General features: G+C 42.9%; 1 protein-coding gene across 1 annotated transcript in view; it reads right to left on the reverse strand.

Annotated features, from left to right (window-relative positions):
- The window catches only part of CLTCL1 (clathrin heavy chain like 1), a 102,430-nt gene that overhangs the window by 33,015 nt on the left and 42,725 nt on the right, over nt 1-26,690 (reverse strand). Inside the window, exons 5-19 of the mRNA XM_077745871.1 lie at nt 25,760-25,873; nt 21,926-22,099; nt 20,987-21,184; nt 19,436-19,636; nt 19,183-19,335; nt 18,445-18,567; nt 16,985-17,122; nt 13,549-13,713; nt 12,800-12,980; nt 11,285-11,448; nt 10,023-10,148; nt 9,331-9,473; nt 8,718-8,952; nt 6,608-6,730; nt 3,438-3,583 (exon numbers count right to left, since the gene is read on the reverse strand). Of these exons, the coding sequence (XP_077601997.1) occupies nt 3,438-3,583; nt 6,608-6,730; nt 8,718-8,952; nt 9,331-9,473; nt 10,023-10,148; nt 11,285-11,448; nt 12,800-12,980; nt 13,549-13,713; nt 16,985-17,122; nt 18,445-18,567; nt 19,183-19,335; nt 19,436-19,636; nt 20,987-21,184; nt 21,926-22,099; nt 25,760-25,873 (2,384 nt within the window). The remainder of the gene's footprint in view (nt 1-3,437; nt 3,584-6,607; nt 6,731-8,717; nt 8,953-9,330; nt 9,474-10,022; nt 10,149-11,284; nt 11,449-12,799; nt 12,981-13,548; nt 13,714-16,984; nt 17,123-18,444; nt 18,568-19,182; nt 19,336-19,435; nt 19,637-20,986; nt 21,185-21,925; nt 22,100-25,759; nt 25,874-26,690) is intronic.

A 26,690-nucleotide genomic window follows, 5' to 3' on the forward strand; every position in this document is an offset into this window, starting at 1 on the left:
AAAGCTATGTGAATGTGGTTTCTCGCTCTCAAAATATCTTACTGTATCTCACCCTTCTTCCTATGATAAGGTGAGATGATAAAATGCCTATGTGATGAGATGAGGTGAGATGAATGATGTAGGCTTTGTGACATAGTGTTAGGCTACTACTCTCCTGACCTTCTGACACACTGTCTGCTTTCAGACAGACCACAGTTAACCATGATAACTGAAACCATAGGACAAGACATCATGGATAAGTGGGGACTACTATACTGGCTCTTTTTGATTCAATAATGGTTTTTACCTGAAAGTCTATTTTGTATGATACAAATTTAGACCACGTAATATATACAAAAACATAAAATGATGTATTATATTAACATACAGTGTCAATATAATACCAGCATTTTTAGATCTGCATTTGCCTATCTTTTTTAATTTTTTTATTTCTAACTTCTCATTAACCTTATGTTAATACACTCAGTCATTATATCATCCCATATCCCTCAGCTTCCACTGAAGCTGCTCAGAAGTCTGCTGTCAGTCTCATTCCGACTCTTGGTTTTGGCTCAGGACATGATCTTGCAGTTCGTGGGTTTGAGCCACACACTGGGCTCTGTGCTGACAACATGGAGCCTGCTTGGGATTCTCTCTCTTCCCACCTCTCTGCCCCTATCCTGCTCACGCACTCTCTCTCAAAACAAACTTAAAAAAAAAAATTAATCCTCCTTGGGGTTTGCTGGTCTTCCTGAATTGGAGAACTAAAATATCATCAGTTCTGTTAAAATCTCCATCATTTTCCCTCCAAATAGTGTCTCATTCCCTGCTCTCTCCGAGGCTCTAAGTAGGTCTCCCTTGAACCTGTGCATCTCTTAAATTCTTTCACATTTTCCATCTGTCTGTCTTGGCTACATTCTTGCAATTTCTTCACTCGATCTTTCTATTCATTTATTCTCTAATGCTGCTAAAGCCATTTAGAGTTTACTTCAAATCCAATTATGTAAATTTATTTTTACTTATCAAAGTTATTTGGTATTTTAAAAAATATGCTTGATATTGTTTTTGGGTACTTAAATGCATTACATATAATTTTATATTGTGTGCCTGATAATTCCAATACCCATAGTCCCTGTAGGCAGATCTGAGTCTACTGTTTCATTGCCAGTTCTTACTAATAGAGCCTTGTTTCCTTATGCATTTTGTCAATATTTTTACTATTAGCTCATTATTTCTTGGAATGTTATGTGAGAATTCTCTGAAGCCTTAGAAGGCAGGATCTTCTTAAGAGGACTTGTCTCTGGAGAGATCTGAAGGTACTACCTGATGGGAATCACTTTAAATTTCTCACTTGAAGATTTTTAATGTCATGCCAGTTCTCTTGAATTTTGCTAAAACCACTTAGAGGGCCAGCCTCTCAGGGCCAGTTTGTCCTCATTATCTAACACCATGGTTCCAAAGAGCTCTTTTTTGTTTTGTTTTGGCTAATCTCTCAGCATAGGGCTAGGCAATACTGATAAGAGTTTATCCTTGCATCAAGGAGGAACTTCTTTGTAGACCTCACACCTTTTGTAGGCCCTTGGGTCTTGTCTCCTGCTCTCTGTGTCCTGTAGGGACACACAGCCCAGGTTCAGCAGAGTTTGGCCAAGTCACTAGTTCACTGATTCATTTTAAAAGATCATCTGTAGGGGCGCCTGGGTGGCTCAGTCGGTTAAGCGTCTTGACTTCAGCTCAGGTCATGATCTCACGGTTTGTGGGTTCGAGCCCCACGTCGGGCTCTGTGCTGATGGCTCAGAGCCTGGAGCCTGCTTCAGATTCTGTATCTCCCTCTCTGTCTGGCCCTCCCCTGTTCATGCTGTCTCTCTCTCTCTCTCAGAAATAAATAAAACATAAAAAAAAAAAAAAAAAGATCATCGGTATATTTCATCCTACATTTAAAATTTTCCCAGTGATAGGATCTGTGTAAGTGTGTAGGTAGTCTGCCACACTGCCAACTCAGGGTATTTTCACCTGCACATATAACTATGCCTGGTGAAGCAGTCAGTCATAGAAAGAAGGGCAGGAACTTGAAGGTCCTCCTGCATGTGTGAGAAAGAACAGTGGCCAAGGAGGCAGCACACAAAGTCAGAACCACCTATAAGTGTTTGACTGTGGGAAGTACTAACAAGTTAGTATCTATCAAAGATTGGATAGACAACTAGACAGAATAACCTAGCCACCTCAGGTACCTTAGCTTTGTCATCTTATAATCAATGAGGGCTTAGGATTCCATTTAAATATAATTTCACATTCTGTAATTTACCATTTAACATTTGCAAGTTTAAAAACAAACACATCCACACAAGCACTCTTTAATACAATGCCACAGATCTCAAAATCTCTTCTGGCCTACAAAATAAGCCTTGCAATTAAATCTTTACAGCAGGATTTATGATGTGGATACACTAGTCTGTTTGACATAGAACCTCTGATAATGAATTTTATTTTATTTTTTAATGTTTGTTTATTTTTGAGAGAGAGAGAAAGAAACAGAGTGTGAGTGGAAGAGGGGCAGAGAGCGAGGGAGACACAGACTCTGAAGCAGGCTCCAGGCTGAGCTGTCAGCACAGAGTTCGACGCAGGGCTTGAACTCATGAACCATGAGATCATGACCTGAGCTGAAGTCCAAAGCTTAATCGACTGAGCCACTCAGGCACCCATCTGATAATGAATTTTAAAAGTTTTAATTTATTTTTGAAAGCAAGAGAGACAGAGCACAAGCGAGGGAGAGGCAGAGAGAGGGAGACACAGAATCCCAAACAGGCTCCAGGTTCCAAGCTGTCAACACATAACCCAATGTGGCTTGAACTCACAAACCAGGAGATCATCACCCAAGCCGAAGTCAGATGCTCAGTGGATTGAGCCACCCAGGTGCTCCTGATAATGAATTTTAAAGTGGAGATAAATGCTGGATGTAACCATATTGAAGCATGCTTTATTACTTCCAAGGTGTCTGCCCATGCTATTGTTTCTGCCTAGAATGTTCTTCCACTCAAGCTCTTACTCATCATGCTTCTACCTTACATCTCCAGCAAGTCTTCCCTGATACATGCCCAGATTCAATTTTCTTGACATTTGTTTCCAAGCTTTTGTTCACCATGATTTTAAGAGTTTAACATACTTGGGACATCACAGGCCTTAACGAATATTAACTTCCTTTCTGAGCAGTGTGGTTAAAAAAGAACAGTGCATGCCAGAGCAGCAAGAGGACAGCATCTTGGAAAAAGCAGGATTTAGGTTGGGTTAGAAGATACAGATAGGACTGAAGATACAGGGCACAATGAAAAGACTGGCCACATATCTAGGGAGCAGCCAATGAGGCTAAGAAGATGAGATGAGACAAAATTGTAATGAAAAGTGAACATTAGGCAGGTGCTTAAATCTGACTGAGTTAGCAGCTACTCTCTGCATACCCTCACCTGTGCTCACTAAAGACCGAGTTATCCAGAACAATCTTCTCCAGCAGCTCAATCAGTTCATTAGGCAGATCAGCTGTCATGAAGGCCTTGACAGTGACTGAGACCTCTTCAGGATCCTGTGTTTCTGACAATGCTGTCTGTACCACCTGGTTTTAAAAATCATTTGAAAAACTTGGTTAGTTAAGTCATTCAAGGCTATCCTTGAAGCTAAACAAAAGGGAAGGATTCCTCCATGGCAGTCTGAAACAGACACTGGAGAAAATAGGAGACTTCTCAAGGCAAAAAGGGAAGGTTGTCTAAAGGCATTAGTTTCAGGGATTTCTGTTTGCTCTATTTTGACAATTAGTTTTTCTCTAACTAGGGTTAGACTCATCTCCGCCCCAATGACCATACTGTAAATTTATTGCGAAACCAATAGCAATGCACTGAATAGGTAGCTGAAATGCATGTCTGCTTTCATCTTTGTTTTTTTAGGTCACTGTTCATAGCAAAATGGCTTCCATTTCTCTAATGAAGACACTACTTTTTTTTAATGTACTTTTTTCTTTTTACATGTTTATTTTTGAGAGAGAGAGAAAGAGAGCGAGCAAGTGAGGGAGGGGCAGAGAAAGGGGGACAGAGATCCAGAAGCAGGCTCTGCACTGAACCACAAGATCATAACCTTCTAAGTCAGACGCTAAACCAACTGAGCCACCCAGGCGCCTGAAGACACCACTCTAATGAAGGTCTTGCTAGCTTAGTGCACCACCACTGCTGTGGCCCAGCCCACTTCCAGGCATGAAGTAGAATGTACCCTGCACTGCTGAGCCCTCAGAACCACACCTTAGAAAAAGACTGGCAAAAGCCTACCCATACACCCCTCATCCAATTACGGGTGTCTTGCCTACAAGAAAACTCACAACTGGGGGAAAAGACATTTTTTAAAATGTTTATTTATTTATTTTAAGGGAGAGAGCATAAGCAGGGGAAGGGCAGAGAGAATCCCAAGCAGGCTCCGTGCTGTCAGCACAGAGCTCACTGTGGGGCTCCAACTCACATGAGATCATGACCTGAGCCAAAATCTAGAGTCAGATGTTTAAATTTTTTATTTATTTCTGAGAGAGAGAGAGAGAGAGAGAGAGAGAGAGACAGCATGAGCAGGGGAGGGTCAGAGAGAGAGGGAGATACAGAATCTGAAAAAGGCTCCAGGCTCTGAGCTAGCTGCCAGCACAGACCCCAACATGGAGCTCTAACCCACAAACTGTGAGACTGTGACCTGAGCCGAAGTCGGACACTTAACCGACTGAGCCACTCAGGTGCCCCTAGAGTCAGATGTTTAAATAACTAAGCCACCAAGGTGCTCCAAAAAGTACACTTCCCAAATAACACCAGGCTAGATGGCCAGCTTGTTCTCCTTGTGTTTTGTGCCAGGGACCTTTGGTGACTTTGGGATCTATCAGTTTTGCCAAGTTCTGATGTTCATCAGGGCTAGAGAAAAGCAATGCATTAATGAGAAAGAACAGACAGCTCAGAGAAGGTATGACACAGCTAATATAACATCTCTGGCCATAAACTTTCACCCTGCAAACAGGGGGGGCTGTAACAGAACCAGAATCAAAGTCAAGCCCACTTCACTTTGCAAGTGGACACTGTATACTTAATGGCACCATAAAATACAAAAGTTCTACTGAGGAGTTTATAACAATTCTAACAGTTATGCAGAGGAGTTTGAGAAAAGGGGCTATCACAGAGATAAATAATTAAAAGGGTATACTTGAGGGAAAGGAGTACTGTGACAGTATCCAGAATTCATCTAGAGTAGGAAGCACTATTTCCTGCCATCATGATTATCTGCCCATTCTTAAAAACCTTAAGAGTACTTTAAATACACATTGGTTGTTTTAAGGGCAAAAATAAATTTTCACCATCTATTTGAGTCAACAGGATGCCTAACCTAAGTTACCTCAGGAAGTTGCTTTCTCTAAATAAACTTTCTATAATGAGCTTCTACTCCAGACCTAAAAGCAGTCTGCCATTGCCATCATGTGGTCCCTCTAATTAGAGGGGCACAGTAGGTGAATGCCCTCCAGGAGGTGGCTATGAATATTCAGTCACGGCAGATACAATGAGAGGACCAGCAGCTCCACACAGACACAGGGAGACCAAAGGCCACCTGCTGGCTTCAGTTCAGTGCAGTGTAGTTTTAAAGCTGCTCATCCCCGTGCCAATGCAACGTGACCTATAAGACGTGCCAGGTAGCTGGACAACACTTGGAGAAATATCTGTTGTCTGAATTTGTAGATCTCTAGTAGAATCTAAACCTACTCTGTCCCAGGCCCTTTGCTGCTCAATGTCTTTGTCCGGTCTTGATCAATCTTAGAGATGGGTAAGTCCAAAGTTGATATAATAAGATCTAAAATAACACAGGCTTCTATCCATCTAAAAGTGTTTTAAAATAAAGTTAATAAAGAAAAAGATAATGGCACAAACACAAGGAACAGTGGACAGAAAACAAGAAGGTGAAATTCAGTGGAGATACATACAGGTAAAGCCCAACAAGTGCACCTAGTGGTTGGTAATGCACACAAAGGAGTGGGGGGGCACATTAGCTGATCCACTCAAGACTGAAGCCCACTTGTTGGACCAGGGTATTGTTCCTACCCTAATCTCAGCCCACTTCCAAGTAGTGTGCCCAGCAGATGGTGAGGATGGTGAAGTACTGTCTGCTACCTGAAGCTACAGGAAGCCCAGTGAAGCCTGCCAGACTGCATCCAGGAAGAACCCTGGCCTTGGCACTGTGGCCCAGCTCCAAGAAGGTGCTGGAAGGTCATAAGGATGCAGGAGTTCCTCAACAAAGGCAGATCTAGCTGAGACAACCTTGAGAGCCACTTACCTTGTGTCAATGAGGGCTGAGCTAAAAAAAAAAATACTAAGGATCTAGTCTGCAGTCATGTCATTAGATATTCCTTTTACTGGGACAGCATATCCCTACTTTGGAGATCAGGGCCAACTCTACAGGGTCAATAACTCTACAGGGCCAATAAACAACTCCAGAGAAGATTCACAGGATTGTCTGGTCATGCGTCTGAAGATGTTTCAGACACAACATTACAACAACTCACTTTGGCCACATGACGATGAGAGGTCAAAACACAGGCATGTATACATACACTCCCATTTCTATTCCTCACCTGGTCAATCAGCTGTCTCCTAGAAGGGTTGGTTTCCTCAAGGACATGAGCCCAGAGTTCTGGATCCTTCCTGCGCACCAGGTAACGGGCCTCACTTTTGAACAGAGAATTCTCGTTGCAAACCTGAAATGAGCACACTAATGTGTGTAACACAGCCAACCAATGGAAATTACCTGGGACCCACCCCAGTCAGTTCCCTCTGTCCCTGACACTTGTTTGGTGTCAGCTAGAACCCAAGTGAGTAATAGTACTTTGACACAGGATGAGCAGCATCCCAAAGGGATGAAAATGAACTCCTCAGAGCAACATATTACCTCAAAACATGAGTTTCTCAGTTTACAACAACTTAAGAGTGGGTATGGCTGGGTGGCAGCTCCTCTCCATATCAATCTGTTGCCCTAAAGTGGTGTTGCCCTAAAGTGGTGTTGCCCAGAACTTTCTGAGATAATAAAAATGTTCTAGATCTGTGCTATGGAATGCAGTGTAAGAAACAGGAACTAAGTTTTTAATTTTTAGCTAATTTAAATGTAAATAGTCACCATCTTAAAGTGCTATCAGAATAGCCAAGAACTGGTATAAAACAGCATATATGCCACAGCATTTCAAGCCTAAAAACTTTTTTTTTTTATTTTTAGAGACAGAGACAGAGAGAGAGAGAGCAAGCACACACATACATGAGTTGCAGAGAGGGGTAGAGGGAGAGAGAGAGAATCCTAACCAGATTCCACACTTAGCACGGGGCCTAACATGGGGCTTTATCTCACAACCCTGGGATCACAACCTGAGCTGAAATCAAGAGTTGGCTGCTTAACTGCCTGAGCCACTCAGGCACCCCAAAGCCTATAAACCTTAAAATATGCTTTCATTGATTGAACTTGAGACCTTTTTTTAGTGTTCGAAGAAATCAACCATCCACTGGAACATTCCAATTTGTGAGACACTTGCTAAGGCCTGGTAGGAATCAGACTGGCTGGGTACCAGATACTAGGCACAAGGCTAAGTACTGCATGTGTGTCCACAGGCTGCTCACACATGCACGGCATGAGGCCAAGAGCAGGCCTACTCTGGCCTGCACCAAAACCTTACATCTCCTTTTGACACATCAGATCCTAGTGGGCATTTTTTTTCTTGTCTGAATTCTGCCTTACTAAAAGGTGATGCCTATTGTCCATTACCAGGTAGGAAAGATGGGTGCAAAGATCCCCGAGAGGTCACTGGACTGAGCTTTAATAAAAAGGTGGTAAATTCAGCCAAAACATAGCTTATGGTATCAAACTAAAGCCCCAACTTCACACAAACTTGCTCCCTAGAGGAAGATGCTATCTCAACCTAGCCTGCCACTTGCATGGCCAGTGTCAAAAGCCAGAGCAGGATGAGAAACTGATGCACTGCTCTTGAGCTTTGGCTCCGTATGCTTGACACAGATTCCTTCCCCAGTTGCTGAGTTTCCACCATGTTGTCAGATAGCCTGATGTTTCCAGGGCAAACAGACCAACTGTCTACAGATCTTACAGTCAAGCAAACATCAGGTGCACCCACATAAGATTTCTGGAGTTTTAGGTCACTATTTGATACTTAAGTAACTGAATACACATAGATACAAGCCAGGACTGAGGAAAGCAGACCTGGGGGGATGTTCCAAAGAGGGGCCAGCAAGAGCTCTGTGGTTGGAAATAGTTGGTGAGGGTATGTGTAAGAAGCTGCCTTAAAAAGAAGAGCAGGAAGTGCAAGGGCAAATAGGATGGAGGCATCCAGGATAGAGAGGCAAGAGGGGAGGCTGGTGAGGACAGGGTTGCGGTTCAGAGGACCTCCTGAGTCAGGCCAACAGGCTGAATTTTGCCCTCAGGATACTAGGTAACCCTGAGGACTGTAAGCAGAAGGCTGACAGGTCAGACTCTGGGCCAGCCATGCCTAGAAGTACAATATATTCAAACAGGGTATAAGCAGGTAGCAAACAAGGCATCCAAATTAAAAAGAAACCAAGTTATTAATGGAAATGTACCACATGACCTGCAATTGTGGGGATCAGAGGAAGCCCTCATGAGCCTCCACAGAGCATGCATTTGAAGCCAGAGCAAAACCTGGCAGCTAAGTGTATCCTGCTGCCCACCTTGATGAGCTCAAGGTCACACTGTCCCCGCTCATAGGCAACGCAGGCCAGATGTGGGTCCCGCTTCTCACAGTAGCGGCCCACCACCCGGCTGTCATAGTAAGCATTTTCTCTCAGGAAGCGCTCAGGGCTGTTGTTGCTGTCGATGTAGATCTTGGCAAGAGCATTGTGAGTGGCAGGTTCTTCACAGCCTTCCTGACTCCGGGACTCCAGCCAGGGAAGCAGCAGCTTTAGCCTTTGAAAGAAGGAAGAACACCTTAAACGTCTCAAAACTAATGTCCAAAACCTCCAGGGCAGACCCTGAACTCTGAAGGTGGCTTTTAGAAACAAACAAAAATCTCATTCCATTAATCTCAGGTTGCTCTAGGGACCAAAACAGACTTGAGTTCCAAACTGATTTCAATTGTTAAGTTTTCCCCCAAAGATCTGCAGTACCAATAGCAAATAACTCACTACTGGATCTAAGATTTGTTGCATGAAAGACCAGCTGCAGAGACCATCAGTCTTGGGGCCTGGAGGCTAACCGAGAAGGGATCTCAGGGTATTAGTCACAGGCTTAACCACAGGCACTAGAACCCACAGAAAGAGAAGATACCAAGCTAGGATCCCTTACCTGTTTCTTTTTTCCACTTCAGCCACCAGCTCATCAGTGGAGAACTGTCCTCTCACCACCATGATTAAGTTTTTAATTACTTCCTCAGAACAATCCACATCAAGCAGCCCTCCAACCACAGCGGGGATCCGGCTAGGGTTGACCTAGAATGGTCAAGGTGGTGACTTCAGTGCTGCAGGGACAGGTCACTGCTACCCTTGTTCCCAAGGTTTGGACAAGGTGGCTGTCTGAAAGAGCTCCTGTGGTACATGGAATGCCTGCTTTGAAGCTCTAATCCCTAATGTGACTGTATTTGAAGATGGGCCTGGAAGGAGATAATTATGGTTCAGTAAGGTTTTGACCCTCTGATTAGGGTAGGGCCCTAATCAGAGAAAAGGCCATATAAAAACACAGTGAGAAGCTGGCCATTTGTAAGCCAAGAAGAGTGGCCTCAGAAAGAACCAACCCAAGATGGTAGGGTCAGGACCTTGATCTTAGACATCTATCCTCTAGAACTGTTAGCAATAAATGTCTACTGCTTAAGCCACCCAGTCTGTGGCATTCTGCTATTGCAGCCCAAGCTTAGATGCCACCAGTTTCAGACATGTTCAGGGGTCAGAGGTAGCCTCTCAGGTATAGACTATTACCACCAACCAAGGCACAAAGGCAGCCAGGTGTCACCTGGGAGCCAGCAGTGATGGTCCCAGCAGTACCTTCTGAACGTAGATTTCGATGTACTTCTGCAGGTTGTTGCGGTATAAGTACAGGACAAGGTCGTGTACAAAGTCAAACCGATCACACACAATGATGAGAGGAAGCTGGTCTGTGAGCTTAGCCTCCTGTGTAATGGGAAGCACAGAACAAGGCAGGCAGTGAAGACCCCACAGAGCTAGGCTGCAGGCACCATGAATCAGCAGAGATGGCACTGCTTCTGTAGCAGAGTGGCCCCAAGGAGGCTCAAGGATGAGATTTTGTTCTAGATATACTGCTGTTTAAAGGTACATGTATTTGCTTTTGGGGATTCAGTGTTTGCCTTGAGAAACAAGTAACAGAAAATTAGGACTATTTGGTTAAAGGAGAAAAGAGCTCTGCTAAATTTAGCAATAACATTCCAAACTGGTCCAAAAGCCATTATCTTTTGGGTTAAGACAAGCAGCTCATTATGTATAAATCTGACCCAGACCAGGCACCAGAAAGTGGGCCTCTTTTGAGAATGCTTGCTGGTGAGAGCTACCTTTCTGGACAAGCAGCCATACCTTATGGAACACTGACTGACCATGCAGGGCACTACTGCCTGCCCCGCAGTCCACCACAATGATGCCTCCCCTCATTTGGCCATACCTACATGACACTTATCAGGTTCCCTTGCACCCTTGTAGTTCTGGGTATGGCCATGCGACCTAGTTTCCTCCAATGGAATAAGAATTCAAATGCCACATGCCACCTGCAGTCTCACCCATAAAAACCACCTATGCCAACTGCTCTGAATTTTCTTTCCTTCCAGTGACTGGGAAGGCAACATTCAAGGTGATAGACTAAAAATGGCAAAACAGCCATCCTGGTCCTTGATCCTTGAAAGATGGTGGGAAAGAAAGCCACCCCACTTACCTCTACATCCACCCCGATCTGCATGAGAAGGAAATACACTTCTTGCTTTTTATGCCACTAGCACTGAGTAAGTAGCTCATTTGTTTCTGTAGACTTTCCCAGACTAATTAACAGGGGCACAGCTGGGAAGCTGCTGAAACATAGTGCATCAATAAACTAACTCCCTCCACTCACACATCAGATAATTAAAGGTACAGCCTCCAGGGCTGTAAAATGAACAGTGGACTTCTGTAAGAACTTGAGGCCAAAGTAGAGCTCTGCACTAAGGATCCAAGGAACACTGGCAGAGACAAAGCCAGCTTTCCAACTCTTGGGCAGCTGGCTGATGGTTTGCTCAAGGAAGGAGGCAATGCCTGAACACACTCACCTTCAGAAAATTCTTCACCCGTTCTGGGTTGTAGCAATTACTCTCCCGGCATATCCTCTCCACCTCCTTGATCTGTCCCGTCTTACAGGCAGCCTGAATGTATTTCAAGTGCACATCTGGATCTTGGCTGAAGTTCACAATTGAGCCCAGGAAGTAGAAGAGGCCTATGAAGAGAGACTGTTCCATCTTATGCCCTCATAATATCCACCTGCATCCTCCATAGTGGTAGCCCACTTGCCCTTGATGGTCCAACCCACAACAATAGTGCTCCACTCTCCCAGCACCCACAGTCCACTCAACACTTACAAAATCTATGTGAAGTTCTTCTGCTTTGGCATCTCCTCCAAATAGCTAGTCAGATTTCCATCAAATCTGGGAGGTATACCTGGGATGTTCTAATGTGAAATACTGTGTGTATATGGAATCCATCTGGGGGGCCCAGGAATACCCTAGATGGTCATCTTCAAGAATAATTCAAACTGAGGTAACTTGAGAGGGCCGTATGACTGCTGCTCTAAAAAGAACACCAGGAACAGGAAAGCAGAGGCTTCCAATGGGAGCCTCCAAACAGAGTCTGCTCCCTGACATCAAGCTGATGGCACACGTGGAACCACTGTGGACTGGAGTGCATGGTGAGTCACAAAGCAACACTGTTCATCAGAGGTTAACCATCTCCTAACCGTCACAGGAGCTGGCCAGGAGGTACTGGTGACAAGAGCAGGAGAGGATACACTGGAGAAGACCACTTTCCCTGAGGAGGTCACTGGCTATAACCTGGGGAAGGAACCAAACTCTAAAGGCAGACAGTTCCCACCAACATTACTCTTTTGCTATCTCCCGCCCAGCACAACCTAATTGCTGCTACAGCCTTTCCTGCGATGGTGTCTTCTGACAAGGGCAGCTCCCTGAAGGCAGCTCTCGCTTTCATTCCTCCAACATCCCATCCTCACTAGGCACAGGGCAGTGGCTTAACACCTCACTGGACAGATGCTGTTTCTGTCATTGTTTCTATCCCCTATGCCCCAGCCTGTCCCCAAAAGACCCTCACTTGGGAAGGCCATCCCCCTACCAGCAAATTCTTGGTGTGATGCCCACAGGAGGGCAAAGGACACCAACCACAATCAGGCCTGCCAGCCTAGCAGCCACACATCACTGAGTCTCCGTAGAACTGTGACTCAGGGGAAGCCAAAAGGGCCACCCTCTCAGAACCAGGCACTCTAGTGTCACTAGTTCTGGCTTATTGGTGAACTCTGCAGCACACTGTGTGACAGATGCTCAGTTCTACAGAGGCTCCAGGGACACTAGGGGATTCTAAGTGTCCCCACCAACACCAATCAACTAAATGTTTCCTTTGCAAATGCCAAAAAAGCTACCTAAGCTGGATAACACACTAGACACCAGAAATCTGCCACTGACTAACACATTGGCCTGGCCTGAAGGAAGGCTGTGAGGTTGGGCAGGCAGACACCGACACCTGAGCAGGAGGTGCAGTTGGCCGGAGGGTGTTAGGTTTACCTTCATAACTCTTGAAAGATTCAAAGAGCTCCACCAGGGATTGTGTGCCCAGCTGCTCGTGGTACTTGGAGGCCACCTGCACACACAGCTGAAGGTTCTGTCTGATGCTGGCAGACAGCAGAGCATGGAGACACGCTAAAGAATCCTCCACAGACAAGGAGCCAAAGAAGCTGACGAGCCACTGGGAAGCAAGAAGAAGTTTATTCACAGCTAAGTACCATCCTAGATGTTGCCAATACTGGCAAAGTAATTGGCAAGTTTTCCATTATCGCTGAAGGTCAGGAATATAAAGAATTTTCACTTAAAAGGGGTGTGGTACAAAGTGGGAGCTGGGAGTAAACTCAGGATAACTAACCTAAATAGTTCATCAAGCTGTCACAGACCCTGAGAAACCCCACAGCTGATACCAAAACTTATTCTATAAACGGAAATGTAATATCTATTAGCTTTTGTTAATAGTTTCAGGCAACCCTGCTAGAGCTGTTGATATTAACAGGTTCTCTCTATTAGGCTAAGTCAAAGGTAGAAAATGGAAAGAAAGAGGTAATGTGGGTCCTAATGCATGGGTGAGCAAGTGAAGCTTGTGTGTGGGCTGAGTGAAAATTGTGTATAGTAGCAGTGTGGCTCATGCAAAGGGAAGACACATGCCACAGTCCCACAACCATGGACCCAGGGAATTTCGGGAGCCTGTGACCCTAATGACAGATGCATGCCAGTCACAACAGGAATGCCCCAAGGGTGCACCATACCTCGGGATTGAGGAGGTGAGTGTGGACCACAGCCCTCTTGATGTCATAGAGGTCAGTGTAGTGCTCCAGCGCACGCTGCAGGAGGCCTGCCTTTTCACAGAGCTGGGCAATGTGGGCCCGATCATAATGAGTAAACATCTGATTTCCAAGGATGGCATCTGCAACCTATGAAATGGGAGGCCAGGGAGAAAGACTGAACAGTGGCAATAACTTTTTAAGAACAGCTCCTCAAACCATGCCCCCCAGCTCCAGAACACTTGCTCATGGAGAGAAGGGCTTCAACAGGTCTATGTCCTTGCCCACCTCTGAGCAGAGTGCTAGCCATCCTTCCAAGTCACCTCAGCCTTTTCAAACAAGGCTCTGTCCTCCTAGGGCGTAGAGTCAGGTGTGTATAAGGCTGAGGCCTTGCCCTAAAGGCTTTCACATTTGTACAGTTTTCTATGGCAAGATCATGGTCAATGTGAGGGCATGAGTCTACACAGGCCTCCTTCTTTAATGAGCTGAATCCTTGGACTAGCAACAGTCACAATTAGACCTGGAAGTAATAAATCCTACTGAGAAACTTCACAAAATTTCTCAACTTGGTTAAAGGCAGAATTAGGTGTGTGTGGGAATGTTTGAAAAACAACTAACCCTCCCAGAAAGAATTTTGATGAGGCTTAATATCATCTTTAAATAAGCAACCTCTGGACTAAGAATGAGTGGGTCAACAACTAACCTTGCTGTCTTGCTAAGTAATCTGACCCTCCATATCTAACAAGTAGCTACTGTTGATGAGCTGCACACTCTTTCCCATTTCTCCCAGGATATGGAGCACAAACCAAGTACATGGTGACCACAGACCTAGCCTAATACCATGCTGTTCCAGGAGAATGTACATTCTGGGCTCCCTGCAGAGGAAACCAACCAAACCAAGTGCTGAGAGCAGAGTTTTGTAATATCTGATGCTTACCTGATCCCCCCACCCTTTGTTTCCTTAGACTTGTCCTTACTATCCTCTTTTTAAAAAAGTTTCCCCCTTGGGGCACCTGGTGGCTTAGTTGGTTAAGCGTCCGACTTTGGCTCAGGTCATGATCTCGTGGTTCGTGGGTTTGAGCCCCGCGTCAGGTTCTCTGCTGACAGCCAAATCAAAGCCTGTAGCCTGTTTCAGAGTCTGTGTCTCCCTCTCTCTCTGACCCTCCCCTGCTTACTCTGTCTCTCTCTCTTTCTCTCTCAGAAATAAAACATTAAAAAAATTCTTAAGAAGTTTCCCCCTTATTATAGCAATAGTGCAGTTTAAAGAACTCAGAAAACACAGATGAGCCAAGAAAGAAAACATCATCCAGCCTCCAATGTCCAGAGAGAACTGTCCCAATGTTTTGGGCATTGTACCCAGCCATGTGCCAATCTAGGATACCCCTCTTCAGGGTTTGGGCTCTTCTTAGGGTCTATCTGCTCAGTTCCTGAATGGTACTTAGTTTCTGTTTCAAAGCTTGCTTGCTTGCTTGCTTATTTATTTAGGTTTATTTATCTTGAGAGAGGAGGAGAGAGAGAATCCCAAGCAGGCTCTGCTCCACCAGCACAGAGCCCAACAGAGGGCTTGAACTCACCAAGAGATCATAACCTGAGTCGAAATCAAGAGTTAGATGCTTAATGGACTGAGACACCCAGGTGCCACTTTCAAATCTCACTTATTAAAAACTATCATCACACATAATCATCTAGTCATAAGGGTTTAACAGTACAGCAAACAGCAAGTTAATAACACTTTTGTTTCCTGGAGGTTGGATATGACCCACACAACTGCAGCTAACTTGTGGATTTGAATAATCTGAAATCACACAACAATATAATTAACATACTGTTTCCATTATAATGACAAAAACAATATGTGATTATAAAGAAAAAAAATGAGAAGACAAGTGAGTAAAGAACAAAGTGAATGACAATCCTGTCCACTCAGACAATTGTGGTTAACAGCGTGATGGGAATTTTTTCAAACTCCTTTCCTGTATACATATCCAAAATTAACCAAAAAAGGAAAAGGCATATACATGTGATTTAATCACAGCCCTTCCACCAATTTTCAGGTCAAGAAATGCACTGCCACAATGAGATACCACTGCACATTCATTTAGGATAGCTATTTTTTTCCAATTTATTTATTTTTGAGAGAGCGAAAGAGGTAGAGTGGAGGAGGGGCAGAGAGAGGCGGACAGAGAATCTGAAGCTGGCTCTGCACTGACAACAGAGAGCCCGATGTGGGGCTTGAACTTTCAAGCTGCAAGATCATGACCTGAGCCAAAGTCAGATGCTATATTATTTTTTTAAACATATACAGAAAATAACAAATGTTGGCCAGGATATGAAGAAACTGGAAGACTCATGTATTGTGGTGGGAATATAAAATGATGTAGCACTTGGAATATAGTATGGTGGTATTACAACAAGTTACATACAGAATTACCGTATGATTTGGCAATTCCACTCTGGATGGATGCCCCAAAGAGCTGAAAACAGGAACTCAAGCTGATTCTTGTCACCAATATTCCTAGCACTATTTGCAACAGCTACAGGGTGAAAGCAACCCAGTGTCATCAACAAGTAGATAGATAAAGAAAATGTGGCATACACATACGATGGAATATTATTCAGACATAAAAAGGAATGAAATTCTAATGTATGCTACAACATGGATGAATCCTGAAAATAATATATTAAGTGAACAAGCCAGAAAAAAGGACAAATATAATATGATTCTACTTATATGAAGTATCTAGAATAGGCAAATTCATAGAAACAGTAAGTAGAACAGGAGTTACCAAGGGCTGGGGGAGAGAATGGGGAGTTACTGCTTAATGGGTACAAATTTTCTGTTCATGTTGATAAAAAGTTCCAGAAATATACAGTGGTAATGGCTGCACAATATTGTGAATGTACTTAGAGCCACTAAACCGTGCACTTAAAAATGGTTAAAATGGTAAGGGTGCCTTGATGGCTCAGTTGGTTAGGCATCTGACTCTTGATTTTGGCTCAGGTCATGATCTCACACTTAGTGGGATCAAGTCCCACATCGAGCTCTGCTCTGACAGCGTGGAACCTGCTTGGGATTCTCCTTTTCTCTGCCCCCTCCTATTCACGTGCTCACTGTCTCTTGCTCTCTCAAATAAATATTTAAAAAAACTTCAGAAAGTAGTTAAAATGGTAAATTTTTTAATGTATACTTTACCACAATGAAGAAAAACGAAATGAAAAGAAAAGATGTTCCAGTTGCAAATGTCTCTACGAAAGTTCTGCACCATGGATTCTGGAACTCTCTTGCAGGAAAGTCCTAGAGAGTGTCTCCTGAGGCATTAGCACATCCCAGCCCAAAGCCACTGTGTTTAGGTGTGCAAGTCCCACACAGAAGAGAAACAGGTGCTCTGTCCTGTGGTTAGAGCCTAGAAATGTCACTTGCCTGGGGTGCGTGAATCAGGTTCATCTCCAACAGGCGAGTCTGGAGGTGACCCTCAGATGGGCGATTATTTTTCAAGGCATCCAACAAGAAGGATGTACACTGCTGAATTAAACTGTTTTCCATGAAAACGTCTACAATCTGAAACGGATTGCAAGCCACATTTTTACCCAAAGGAAACTTTTATTTTCCTATTCAGATAGTTTTTGAAATTAAACCTCATTTAGAAATTCAACAATTAGTCCCTTCCTTTGTATTTTCTCTTTTTTTCTTAAAGTTTTAATTTTTCTTATTAACCTCTACACCCAATGTGGGGCTCAAACTCACAACCCTGAGACAGGAGTCACACGTTCTTCTGACTGAGCCAGCCAGTGCCCTGCATTTTCTCATATCATCAAAATTCAAATAATTCATGGCCATTACTTTTTAGGTAATTTTGTGAAATTATTATCACTTGCATCGTACTCACCAACAGGGCATTTTTACTCAAGTAGATCAAAGGAAGTACTTTGATGGGATTGAAGCAATCTTAACAATCTATTACTTAATCAAATCCTAGAGGCAATCAATACCTGGTGTCTAGCTCTTATACTCTCATTATTCAGGCATAGTTAGGTAAATACAAACACTGACTTAGACACCAATCATTAAAGTTAAATAGATGTTAAAGAATAAGCCTTAGTAAGAAGTGAAATAAAGGTAATGAACTTACTGATTGTATAACTGTTTCCATATTTAAAATATAAGAGAAAGTTTACATTAAAAATACTTTAGAAATATGAAATATAATCCGATGTATTCTGGAGCCTTCTTTCTCCCTGAAATCTATGTAAATTTGGCTCAATTCCTTTCAACATGATCTCCAAACTACCTGCAAATTCCAAGATGTATCAACCCAGTATGAATGCATTTATAATTACATCTATACAGCTTGTTGGTTTTGCCTTGCTTCAACCTTTGTTACATATCTCTCTGTATTACCCAGAGCCCATTGTACCTAGTTTGCTGAAGGTGACTTGACATCTGTTTACGTCTAAAACCTAAGTGTGTTATGCTAAAATAATGGTCTCATGTCCACCTAACTCCCAGATGAGCCAGACACCCAAAGATGAAAGTCTACAGACTTGAAAGCACTTACCATAACCAGTACACAGAGAGAGTTCAGGTGGCCTTAGTCAGCAGAGGGCAATGAAGTGGGGCTACCATTTGAAAATGACATCCTTACTCCCCACCACCAACCACCACACAAAAGAAGTAAGATTCTCACAACAGATGAATCCTCTAAAATACTTCAAAACAAAGGTAAATGACGGTATTCAAGTAATAAAATAATAGAAGATAAGGTCCTCTGGTACAGCAGATTTTTTTAAGACTGGAAGACACTGGTAAGAGAAAAACAAATAAAAAGCAATCCTGACAGCTATACAAAGCCATAAAATGTATCCCAAACAACTTGTGCTCACCTGGTCAATGCTGGCCAATGGCTCCTCATCTCGCACTAGCATTTGAGAAAACTGCAGGCCCTGGTCTGGACTGATTCTCATCACACTCCTCAGTAAAAAGATCCAGTCTGGGGTATAGCCAACCTAGAGGAAAGGGAACACCCATCAGACAAATAAACAAAACACTCTGAGCATTTAAAAAAAAAAAAAGCTCCCATCCTTTGTTTTAAACCTGTGTTTACAAAGAAATGAGGGGCAACATTAGCATGTGTATGTGCAGGGCCTCTGCCAAACACAATGTCCATTTCAAGGTGCTGACCATGTATGCAGAGACATAATCAACTACACAAACAGTCTGGACCATAAAGAAGTCACCCCAACCAGTGTGCAAGCTCTGACCAACACCCAGCGCAGTGTCCACTGAGCTTCAGGGACAAGCTGCAGTAGAAGCCTGCTGAAACACGGATTTAACACACAGGCAGTGCTGAGGGGTGTGAAGGACAAGGGAGAAAAAGAACAAGATAAAATTACAGGAAAATCCCCAAGTGGAAGGGAACTGAAAGGACTGTAAACATAAGACAGGAAAATAAAAAACTGAAGAGAATAGGATCATACTGAATGATAAATGCTAACAGCAACACTGACAAGTCACACCAAAGTACTTCCATAGAAGGAATGGTATTTTATAAACTTCAGAATCGGCAACCGCCCACCACAAATTAATTACCTGTGAAATGCTAATGGTTAGGTATGCATTACCTTTTTGGCATAGAGGACAATTTTCTGAAATTGGCCTGTTTCTGCAAAACACTGGATAACTTTGCTCGGCACATTTGCTCGAAGATATACACTCAGAGCGAGTGTAGGGTCAGCGGTTTTGACCAAATCTCCAAGTTCTTCCGAACATTCCAGCTGTGGTGCGCCAAAGAGAGAAGGCAAGATTAGGACCAGAGAAGCCTGTGATCTAGTTTACAAACTGTGCTGAGGGCTGTGATTTCATAAGTGTTTGTACCTTATCTTCTTTCAGCCATTTTTCTAAGAGTTGCTTACGTCCCTGCTGAAGCACTGGACGGCAAAGTTCTAAGGATTCAAGTTTATTGAGCTGACCCTGGTCAAGGAGGATTCCAAAGTACTGGAGCAAAGGAGAGGCCTGCCCAGGCTGGGCAGGAATACTCTGGAACTTCCGAACTGTGTCACTGGTACGCAGGACTCCCTGATGACAAATGGAAACGTAGACTGTTACATTGTACTCGTAGGCTGTGCTGACAGCTCAGAGCCTGGAGCCTGTTTCAGATTTTGTGTCTCACTCTCTTTCTGTCCCTCTCCTGCTCATGCTCTATCTCTCTCTCTCAAAAATAAATAAACATTAAAAAAAATTGCCCGGCGGCTGAGTGGCTCAGTTGGTTAAGTGTCCAGCTTCGGCTCAGGTCACGATAGCACAGTCTGTGGGTTTGAGTCCTGTGTCAGGCTTTCTGCTGACAGCTTGGAGCCTGGATCCTGCTTCAGATTCTGTGTCTCCCTCTCTTTCTGCCCCTCCCCACTGACCTTCTGTATCTCTCTTAAAGATAAATAAATGTTTAAAAACATTGTCGATGGAAATTCCACACTGAATTAATTGTCAGGGATAGAAAGTCCTCTAGCAAGGCAATGACTTCCACTTTCAGCAAAACTCAAAAGCACAGTGGGTCTCAGCCCCACAGGTGACTTCTAGCAATGGTCTTCTTCCTAGCATGCTGCAGTGAGAATTAGGCTTTTAAATCAGCCTGCCAATCATGAAGATCTACCATTAATATGTTCTAATTCAAAATACTCAAAAGTCGGAGCACCTGGGTGGCTCAGTCGGTTGAGCATCTGACTTCAGCTCAGGTCATGATCTCACAGTTCATGGGTTCGAGCCCCATGTCGGCTCTGTGCTGACAGCTTGCTCAGAGCCTGGAGTCTGATTCAGATTCTGTGTCTCCTTCTCTCTCTGCTCCTCCTCCATTTTCACACACTGTCTCACTCTGTCTTTCAAATATAAATAAATGTAAAAAACAAAAACAAAAAACCCCAAAATACTCAAAAGTCCTGTGTGAAGACTAGAAATGGTTTGTTCATAACTATCACCAGAAAGAAGAAATCCTTTTAACGAATAGCAACTTAAAACCCTTTATTTACTCAGGAGCAGATCTAGGCCAAGGACAATTTATCCTAATGAAATAAATAGAAGAAAATGCCCTAATCAGTACTGTTACACTCTAGATGAGCAGAAAAAGTTGAGAGTAGAATATGACTAAATAAAACAGGATACAACTACTTGATGTATAATATGGTTCTGTATTTCCTAAGCTAAAAAGCTGCATGTGAAATATGTATGCACATAGATAAGAAATGGAAGAGAATAAAAAAATGTTGTTGGAGCAGGACTGTGCTTTTTGATTATTTCTCATTGTGGTCATGCCATTGGCACAAATTTTAAAGCTAAAACAACTAACAAAACAGTAAGACACCCCAAGATCAGTAGTTGAATGCTTTTACAATTTATTTCACTCTCAGATCGGTGCACAGTGTTCTGGGCCATTACCTTTGGTGCAGATGCTGCTACTTTGGCGGCTTCAGCATAGCTCCCCTGTGCAAAAAGGGTAGTGAATTTTCTCACGAATAACTCTTCTGCCCCAGCCAGGTTACTACGAATGGCCAAGCGCAGACCAAGGTCTGGATTCTGAAGCACATTGGTTGCATAATTCACAATGTTATCTTCCTCGACACAGACAGACAGCACCTATAAAGACCCAAGAAGTGAGATGGCCTAGCCTAGAAAAGTGCTCCATTTACACTTACTACTACTACATTCTGCTCTCAGACACTGCAGTATCAGCAAAATTCTAAAGCTCAGGCTGAGTATGCCTAGAATGTTGGCTCTGACAGTGACAGGATGCACAGGAGCCAAACACCTAATGGCAACATAACACAGTATCATGGTAGAGGCATGGGGTTCCACGTAGTTGTTTTAAAAGACTATAAAAATACCAAGTGAGAAAAAAATAAAGTTGCATGGACATTGACCAGTGATGTGTCCAAGATGATGACTCTGCCAAAATGACCTATTTGGGTGGGTGGAACTGACAGTTTTTCTTTTTAAATGTTCTTTTTTTTTAAGGCACAGATTTTCTTATTTTAACAATCTTTTTAACTTTAGTTGGGAGAGGTAATTTAAGTAGCACAGTACCTGCTTTTCAACCTTCCCTAATCAATATGTGTCTGGTCTGGTGTGTATGAGAACTGCTGCTTCATCGGGAGAAGCTTCATGCAGGAAGGGAGCTATTCTCTTCTCAGAATTGATCCTGTGTTAGGAGTAGCACTGAGAGGCAAAGTAATGGCAGGAAGGAGAAGGGAGACATGGGCATAAGTTTAATAACAGGAGTTAACTATACTTGATCACCTTCTTGGAGAAGGAGTAAAAGTGAAGCTCTAGACCCTAGTGAATGGAAAAGGTGGGAGTTGAACCCTCAAAGTTCCATACCTGTCCCTTTTTGTTGACACCGATAATTCCAGAAGTAGATTCATGTGGAGCTGTGACAAAGATTGTATCAGCACTGATACGGTTCATGTAGATGCACACGCCAGACTCCAGGTCATACATGTGAAGATAGCCATACTTTGTGATCAAGTAAATAACACCATGTTTAGCTCCAATCTATAGGAAGATAGAGAACAGAGAGAAAATTGAAAAGCCAAACAGGGCAAAAGAGCTGACAAATGATGAAAGAAGGTCTTGAGTTTCTAAGCCCAAGAGATCATTTACTATTGGTGGGGAGCAGTGCTCTGCTGAGACGTGGATCCCAAGTTGATTCCAGTCCTACCCACTTGAGAATAGTTTTAAAGCCAACACTTTGCCCAACTTTTCTCAAATAAAGGTCCAATAAATGAGGCTCTTCCACTTATCTTTCAGGTATAACTATCTTCTCCCTACTTCCTCGCCAAATTCTTGTAGAAAAAGCTGTAAGTTCATAAAATCAGGGGAAAGTTCTGGATAAAGACCTCACATACTGTGTTCACATTTCAGCTTACCCTCCACCACCATTTAGTAACTTTTGACATTTAACAAGTTGTGTTAACTCCTACAGAAGATTTAACACATGAGAAATCCTAAAGGGGTGGGAGAAAGACTGATTAACTTGTCAAGTTAAATATTGTAAGGGGCACCTGGCTGGCTCAGTTGGAAAAACATGCAACTCTTGATCTACGGCTCGAATTCATGAGTTCAAGCCCTGTGTGGGGTATAGAGATTACTAAAAACAAAATAAGCTTTAAAAAGTTATTATAGGGGGGTGCCTGGGTGGCTCAGTTGGTGTAGTGTCCGACTTCAGCTCAGGTCACAGTTCGTGAGTTCGAGCCCCACATTAGGCTCTGTGCTGACAGCTCAGAGGCTGAAGCTTCAAATTCTGTCTCCCTCTGTCTCTGCCCCTCCCGTGCTTGCACTCTGTCTCTGTCTCTGTCTCTCTCTCTCTCAAAAATAAATATATGTTAAAAAAAGAAGTTATTATAGGGGCACCTGGGTGACTCAGACAGTTAAGCATCTTACTCTTGATTCTGGCTCAAGTCATGGCCTTGCGGTCGTGAGATTAAGCACTGCACTGGGCTCCACGCGGAGTGTGGAGCCTGCTTGGGATTCTCTCTCTCTTTCCCTCCCTCCTTCTGCCCCTCTCCACTGCTTGTGCTGTCATTCTCTTTTAAAAAAATTATTATAGGGGCGCCTAGGTGGCTCAGTCGGTTAAGTGTCCAACTTCGGCTCAGGTCATGATCTCATGGTTCATGGGTTCAAGCCCCACGCTGGACTCTGTGCTGATAGCTAGCTCAGAGTCTGGAGCCTGTCTTGCGATTCTGTATCTCCCTCTCTCTGTGACCCTCCCCTGCTCACGCTGTCTCTCTCTCTCTCAAAAATAAAACATAACAAATTTTAAAAAATTATTATAAAACCGATAGTAATTTTATTTATTTTAAAAGTTAAAAGATCTCCACCCCAAGATCAAGAGTCACAGCCAACAACTGAGTCAGCCAGGTGCCCCAAACCTATAGTTATGTTATTTTATTTTATTATTTTAGTTTATTATTACGTTTTTAGTGTTTATTCACTTTTGAGAGAGACATATAGTGAGAGGGGGAGGGGCAGAGAGAGGGAGACACAGAATCTGAAGCTGGCTCCAAGCTCTGAGCTGTCAGCACAGAGCCCAACGTGGGCCTTGAACCCATGAACTTCAAGATCATGACCCGAGCTGAAGTTGGAGGCTTAAGCAACTGAGCCATCCAGGCACCCCTCAAAGCTATAGTAATTTAAAAGTATGGTTGTAAAAAATACAGTGGGGTACTACCATAGGAAGAAATAGAAACAAACAGAACTGAGAATCTTGAAGTAGAATCAAACATACAGGAATTTAACATGAATGAGTAGGTATTTCATATCACCATGTTAATATAACCAGCTGGCATATATGGGGATGCAGGATAAGAGTAAAGAACTGGCTTTCCATCCTATTCTTTAGATCAATGTAAATTCCAGATGAGTCAAAGATTTTTACATAAAAAGCCAATAAAACGGGGGTTCCTGGGTGGCTCAGTCAGTTAAGTGTCTGCCTTCAGCTAAGGTCATGATCTGGTGGTCTGTGAGTTTGAGCCCCATGTCGGGCTTTGTGCTTACAGCTTAGAGCCTGGAGTCTGCTTCGGATTCTGTGTCTCCATTGCTCTGTACCCCTCCCCCACTCACATTCTGTCTCTCTCTCTCAAAAATAAACATTAAAACTTTTTTAAAAAAGCAAATAAAACAAAGAAAGTAATAGAAGAAAATGTGGTGAATATTTTCTTCACCCCATAACTATGGGATGTAGAATTCTTTTCAAAACATGACACTAAAGCCACATAAAAATGCAAAACTTCTACAAGGTGGAACACACCACAAATAAACTTCTGTTATGACTATGAAAAAATATTTATTTGAAATACATCAGGCACTTAGTATCCAAAAACTAGAATTCTTACAAGTAAGATAAAGACCCCAAGAGAAAAACTGCCAAGATCAGGAAGAGCTAATTAACAAGATGTGTATGAGTGGTAAACCATTCTATCTCCACATTAATCACAGGAAGGACATGAAGCTCACTGGACACTGTCCAGCTATCAGGGAAGTGGCGACAAGAGTAGGAACTGGCCAGTGTTGTGCACATGTCTCTAACCCAGCAGTTTCACATGTAGGAGTTTATCCTTTGACTGATGCACAAAGATATATGGACAACAATGCTCCTAGAAGCATTCACAGTAAACATAAATACCCAATGGGGGATTGTCTAAGTCAATTAGGGCACATCCACAGAATAGATACAGACATCAAAATATTATATGCATTTTGTTGGCATGGGATGGTCTGCTACAGAGTGAGAGAAGGTCATAAAGCCCAATGTCAGTGCCAAGCCATTTCATAAGACTCTATTTGTGTCTATCTTTGTAAATGCATGCATACAAAGATACTTCCAAAGGGGGCAGTCACAGTTAACAGTGGGGTAGGATTTCAGTGGATATTTAATTCTACTATTATGTTTATTGATATTACTGGAAATTGATAGACAATATGTATTTCTGTAAGATACAGAAAAGGCCAATTTCACTTTGGGGAAAAAAACTGCATTTGATCACATACCTATTTCTAGAAATCTAGCTTTAAAATTTCATTAAAAAATTAAAACAGAAACCATCATGTATTGTCAAATATTTGAGAACAGATAAAAAGCAAATAATTAAACTATCCTACAATTATAGTATACACCTAAAAATAAATGTTTATATCCCAAAATATTAACAAAGAATGTCAGACCTTATAGAAATGCCTATGATGTACTGACCAAAAATGGGTGGGGGGGGCGGTATGATTTTACATATATAATGTATGATTTTACATATATGATGGGTTTCTAATTTTGTCCAGAAAGGGTGTATCTAACTTTTAAATATAACAAATAGTGAGATCTTTGATATATTTTATATCGAATTGGTTTAGCTAAAGAAGATTGTTTTCTTCTTTATATTTTTGTACTACAGTGAACGTTTAATCTTTTATAATAAAAAGGCAAAGGTCTGGGACTTTGGTATATGAGTTGGACAAAGTCCTGTTTGTGAAAAGAGTGCTCCTTTCCAGAGTGTTGTTAAGGCAGCATTAGTTAAAACATGAACACTGACATTATCTTCTCCATGTTCTAAAGTGTCTATTTGGGCTTCTTCTGCAGCACAGGAACCTGCTATCTGCTGTTCTCCTCCACCCAAGATCCATGGTTTGTTCTAACTCACATAGCAGGCAGCACATTCATACCTGCATAGCCACTGGGAAATCAGTCTGAGCCTCTGGAGGGAAAAACACATCCACAGCTTTCTTTACAAAAGGCTGGTTTCCTGCTGCAGGCTGTCCAACTTCAATTATGTGCAACTAGAGAAGAGATTTAGGTCAATCCAAGTAAACATATTGGTGGCAGACTAATACTAACTAATGCACAATGGTAAGTAGAGCCATAGTCCATTCTCTGTAAGACTAATGATAAAACTTACATTCAAACAAGACAAGACAATCTCTTGGTTGGAGTGCTCATGCTATTCACTAACCTGCTGCCCACCACCAAGGACAACAGGAAGAACCAATGCCAGAAACCTGAGCAAAGTTTAGTTCCAGCATGTTGACTGAAGGGTAGTGACCCCCTTCCCTGGGCATTAGTGTGGATGCCCATGAAACAAGGGGCTCTCCTGACATGGGCTCAGGCTAACACATATCAACATACAAGATCGTGTAACTGAACGCCAAACTCACAAGACAGTTGATCATGCCAAAGGCTTTAGAGTTTTTCAAGGTTATGCTGGGGGTCATAAAAATCCTTGGAGAAGCGGGAAGAATGACAGTGGACAAGGGATTCTATCCCTTTTATCAGAACAGCTTCAAGTTCCTCTCATCTAATAACAAAAACAGAGTCTGAGGCAAAAAATCATCAGTGGAGGTGGATCAGAGACATGAAACAACAAGGGTTAGAAGGGGTGCCCAGTAGAGGAAACTTATGAGTGTATACTTAGTTTGGATTTGGCCTGGCAGAGAGGGAGAGGAGAAACACCAAAGAGGTGTTTGAGGCATTCGGAGAGATGGGCCAGAAGGGGAGGGCTGATGTAGCAAGTGAGCAGGGGCCACTGCGAGTTAAGATGCAGGGAGACTGAAACTCCTAGCATATGGGCACTTTAAGAGAACTGGTAGTTTGAGAAAA

This window comes from Crocuta crocuta, unplaced genomic scaffold, assembly GCF_008692635.1.
Source record: "Crocuta crocuta isolate KB4526 unplaced genomic scaffold, BGI_CrCroc_1.0 scaffold344, whole genome shotgun sequence".
NCBI lineage: Eukaryota > Metazoa > Chordata > Mammalia > Carnivora > Hyaenidae > Crocuta > Crocuta crocuta.